The 5,295-nt window shown below is 36.3% G+C and overlaps 1 protein-coding gene across 1 annotated transcript; it reads right to left on the reverse strand.

The window, feature by feature from the left end:
- Nucleotides 1–918: 918 nt before the first annotated feature.
- On the reverse strand, nucleotides 919–1,791 carry LOC146993880 (protein FAM200A-like). Its single transcript, XM_085826265.1, has one exon. The coding sequence runs from the start codon at nucleotides 1,789–1,791 to the stop codon at nucleotides 919–921; it is 873 nt and encodes a 290-aa protein (XP_085682391.1).
- Nucleotides 1,792–5,295: the final 3,504 nt, after the last annotated feature.

Below are 5,295 nucleotides of genomic sequence, written 5' to 3' on the forward strand. Positions count from 1 at the left end.
CCTCGATTCTGGGCAGAGGGGCTGATTAAATGGACACTTTCATGATATGTCCTTTGTTTAAGGAGTATACTAACTAGTTTCCCTTAAAACTCTCTCCAAGAAGGCATACCTCTTAGGCAAACAGCCCACGCGTGCTTTGCCATAATAATAGACTTAATACAGTGATTCTCAACTTTTGGGGCACGCCCCCCTAGGGGGACGCGAGCATATCCAAGAGAAAATGTTATTTAAAAAAAAATTGATTAAGTGACTGAAAGGAAAGAACACACACACACATACAAAACAAAATACATTTCGACATATTTAATAATTAACTTATTAAATTAAAACACCTTACTAAATTAAAAACAAATTTAATAATTATTAGAGACTTCCTTGGGCCTGTCTTGCACAGCAAAGTTTTTCGAAGGAGGGTTTAATATTAGAAATAGACACTCTCAGTTCTTTTTCTATATTTAGCTGAGATCTTTTTTTTTTTTTTTTTTTTTTTTGAGATTTTTGTCTTCAAAGAAGCCACCGCAGAAAATCCAGTTTCACAAAGGTAAGATGTTGAAAATGGTAGTAGAATGCGAAATGCCCTTGTTTTTAGTGCAGAAAACTCATCATCCACTCCTGGCCAAAATTCAAAGAGTGATTTATTGCTAAATTGAATTTTGGTTTCGCCGCTTGCCGTGAAGTCTATGAAGGTTTCTTCCTATTCAATTGAGAGTCCTTCGGGAGTATTTTGAAATGGATCCCTCACCCACTTGTAACTTGATATCAGTTTGTCATCAGCAAGAAAGTACTTTTTAAAATTCTTTGCTAGCATTGCTAAATGATTTTCAATGGTTACAAAAACAACTTTTACATGTTGTTCTTCAGCCTTGTAAGTTTTAATAAAATCATTCAAATTTGCAAACATTGTTAAGTTTTCTTGCTTTAAATTTCTGCTCCACAATTCCAATTTCCTACAAAAGCATTAACTTTATCACTCGTATCCAATATATGTGTATTTGCTCCTTTCAGTTGAAGATTCAAGTTATTTAATTTCTCGAATATGTCGACCACGTAGCTCAGTTTCATCACAAATAAACTATCGCGAAAATTCTCAGCTTCCGGTCTGTTTTCCTCTTCTAGAAAAACGGCGATTTCTTCTCTTAATTCATAAACACATTGCAAAAATTTCCCTCGTGATAACCATCTTGCTTCGTAATAAAATAGTAACACTGAATGTACTGCACCCATGTCTTTACAAAGTGCAGAAAACATTCTTGATTTCAGAGATCTCATTTTTATATAATTTACTACGTTTACAACCGTAGTAAACACAATATTCAAACAAGGACTCATTTCTTTGGAAGCTAAAGCTTCTCTGTGGATCATGCAATGTGTCCAGACGCACTGTGGTGATTTTTGTTTCACAAGTGCTTGAATACTTTGGAATCTTCCGGACATAGAATGAGCACCATCGGTCCATATTCCGACCCAATTTTTCCATTCTATGATTGCCTTGTTCATAAAATTATTTAAGATAGCAAATAATACGAGTGCTGTTGCTTTGAGTTCTATTGGTTTGCAGAAAAGTAATTCTTCTATTACTGACAAATCCTCACAAAATCTAACATAGGCAAGGAAATGAGCATCTTCATTACTATCTGTTGCCTCATCGTGTTGTTTTGAAAACAATTTGTCACGTAACTTCGACAAAAGCTGACACTCTACATCTTCAGCTATATCAGCAATTCGATGGGCAACAGTATCATTTGAAAGAGGTATAGACTGCAATTGTTTTGCTAAATTATCTCCAAACATAATTTCTACGATCTCAATTGCGGCTGGCAGAATAAGCTCTTCACCAATGGTGTGAGGCTTTTTACATCTGGCTATATTATACGAAACTTTGTAAGAGGCAATTACAGCTTTTTCATTCACAGACAAAGGTTTTTAAACAATGATTTTTGCTTTTCATATGATTTTAATTTTAAAATTCGAAGAAATCTCTGGATTTGTTTACGGACTCACTATGAAGCGTTTCCAAATGTCGTTTAACTTTATTAGATTTCATGCTGTCTGCCGCCAACATTTTTGAGCAAATGATACACAGGGGCCTTTCTTCTTTATTTACTTCAGTACTAGTGAACCCAAAATTTAAGTATTCTTGAGAATATTTTCTTGATTTTATTTTCGGAACCACGCTCGTCTGTTTACTTGTTGATGCTTGTCTATCGTCTAATGCTCGCCTACGCCCGCTTAAAAATTTATCCATGATTCTGCGTAAGTCTGCTGCCGTGAATATTTAATACAGTGAATTGCAATTACACGAAAATATATATAACATACACATTCAGAATAGATTCAATAGCGATAGAAGGATCGACTCGAATGAGATTATCTGGAATTGAAATTGGCGTCATAGAACTTTCTCCTTCTCCCTATGAGAAAACATTTGTTCACATCTGCGCAAGCTCCTAACGTAACTTTTAAGCTGACCAGACAAATTCCAGACAAATCGAAACTTTTCGCGAAACCGTGAGAATTCCCGACATGGCGGGACGCAAGAGCAATAAAAAGGCATAGGATTCTTGTTTTTTCAATGCTGAAGATCGGTGTTGCAAACTGTCAATAAATTTCCGTATTCTTGGTAATTTGTAAAGTTTAAAATTAAGGTTGTAGTGTAGGTTTAGCGCCAAAATACTCAAAATACATTATTATTGTATACATTTTATTGTATGCGGTGGGGAGGGGGGAGTGCGATGAAAATTATGGTTGACTATTGGGCCGTGAATACTAAAAGGTTGAGAAATACTGCTCTAAAGGATACAAAGTTCGAACTGCTCTAAGCAAAATTCCATTTCGGGTCTTTACTCGTACAAGCCGATTTATTCCATCAGGTCCTGGAAGTAGTTCTATGACAAGACCAAGTTGCCAAAAAAATCTTTTTTCACTACTGCCGATCAAAACAATATCATCCAATTTAATAGTAAATTTCCTTTCAGCTCTTTTATTCGAAACCTTGAGAATTCCCAAATATTCTTTACGAAACTTATTTTTAAATGCTTCTCGTACAGTTTGAATATACAGGAATCTTTTTTGTAAATTACTTGATTTAATACCGTATTTTATATCCCGCAAACTACTAGTTCTAATTTCTTTTAAAAATACGGCAGGAGTTAAAGCTTTAAATTCAGGATCAGAAGGAATTACTGTCAAAGGTCGGTCATTAAGAATCGCTTCACAGTCACACAGTATCGTGTACATTTCTTCATAATTTAAACAAGCATGTTTAGGAACTTTTTTAAGGACTTGCTTCATCATTCCGATAAGACGTTCCCACCAACCACCCCACCATGGAGCACCAGGGGGAATAAACTTCCATGTTATTCGCTCATTGGCTGCCTGCCGATTAATTTGTTCAAAATCTATTAATTTGAATGCATTTGAAGCTCCTACAAAATTAGCACCATTATCACTGTACACAGTTGTGGGTTTACCTCTTCGCGACACGAACCGATGAAAAGCCTGAAGAAACACTTCTGTAGATAGACAAGTCAGCAACTCCAAATGGACCGCTCTATAAACGGCACATGTAAAAGCACAAATCCATGCCTTTTCTTTGTTTCTCAACAATAAAGGACTACAAAGGTGACTTTAATGTGAGCGTGACTTGAAAATACTGCTGAATAATTTACTCGCTGTATTGGCGCTGGGGCTGATATGTGGTCAACAGGTACAGCAGAATATCTCTTGCACGTAATGCATTTACTCAAAACAGAACGCACAGTTCTCCTGCCAGATAACAACCAAAACCTTTCTCTTAAGGTATTCAGTATATATTGTACGCCTGCATGTCCTTTCTTTTTATGTTCTTCCATAATTAAATTTCTAACTAACGGATGTTCTCCTGGTAATATTATAGATGTTCTAAACTCTAACGTGTCATCCCTTCGAAACGCACCAATTTTAATTCTTAGAATTCCTGCATCATAAAATGGACTAAGAGTTCGTAAGCGGGCGTCTTCTATATCCTGAAACGATTTCGATTGAATTGAACCTTTTCTGCAAAATCAATTTTATCAACAGTGAGTTCACCCTTCCTTTTTTTCTTATTTCTGCAATTAAAGAAAAATCGTTGAATCCAACCAACAACTCTAACTGTTTTTCGATAGCTAGAAAATCGCTCACTCAAACTAAACCTTTCAGTAGACACTAGAGATGAAACCACTGCCTTTTTTTCTCCCTGGCTATTTCCGCTTCATCAGTTATAAATTCGGCACTCGGCCAATTTTCTTGGGATTTTAAAAGCCAGCTCGGACCCTCCCACCATTTTGACCGGGAGAGTTGGCGAACTGAACACCCTGTACTTGGAAGATCTGCAGGGTTAAGGTGACCAGGTATATGCCTCCAATCCTCCACACGTGTCCAAAAGCCTTATTTCCTGTACTCTATTTTGTACAAATGTCCCCCATGGTTCTTCCCTTTTTATCCATGCAAGGACAGTAGTTGAATCTGTCCAGAAAAATGTACTTCTGGCATCAAAGTCTTTTAGAACTACTGCAGCAGGACGAGATGCAATAGTTGCTGCTAACAATTCAAATATTACAATAGTCGTTTCCTTTTTACCACAAGGGGAAACTCTAGACCTAGCCTGAAGTAACTGGACTTTAACTGATTCAATTTCTTCCACACGAATAAAAACTACAGCAGCATACGCTGCTTGACTGGCGTCACAGAAAACATGTTTTGAACACTGCTTTGGCTGATATCGTATCCTTGGAATTTTAATGTTTTTCAAAAGAAAAATGTCGGCTGATCTTTACAATATGGTAATTGGTAGTTTGGCGACATTTTGGAGGCGATAAAGGTTACTACCTGGGACTTTGGTAATAATGTGAGCAGTACTCAGTTCCGATTACGCATTATTTTGTGTGAGGGAAATGAGAGATCATGTGATATGTCATGTGATATTAATGGACGAATTACGGTTCTTTAATCGGAAAAGGGGGGAAATCGGGAAAAAATCTGGAAATTTTGTATTTGCCTTTATTCTGTGTTGTGTGAAACAGTGTTCGTTAATTTTTGGATCCCATGGCCCTAACTAAAGTGAATTCGAAATGGGTATTTAGTGGGATTGAAAGGGGTAATAAGTGTTTCTTTAAGATTGTGCGAGATAGAAGTAAAGATGTTTTATTAAGTTATTTATTTTACTTGGTACCTTGGTGTGAACTATATGTATGATTTTAAAGATCCTGAAATAGAAATAAGAAAAGTTTATCGGACACGTAATCAAGATTCTGAAGAAGAATAGGTAAGTTAGTA

This window comes from Stegodyphus dumicola, chromosome 11, assembly GCF_044657685.1.
Source record: "Stegodyphus dumicola isolate Sdum_Otavi_A_Nest chromosome 11, ASM4465768v1".
Lineage (NCBI taxonomy): Eukaryota > Metazoa > Arthropoda > Arachnida > Araneae > Eresidae > Stegodyphus > Stegodyphus dumicola.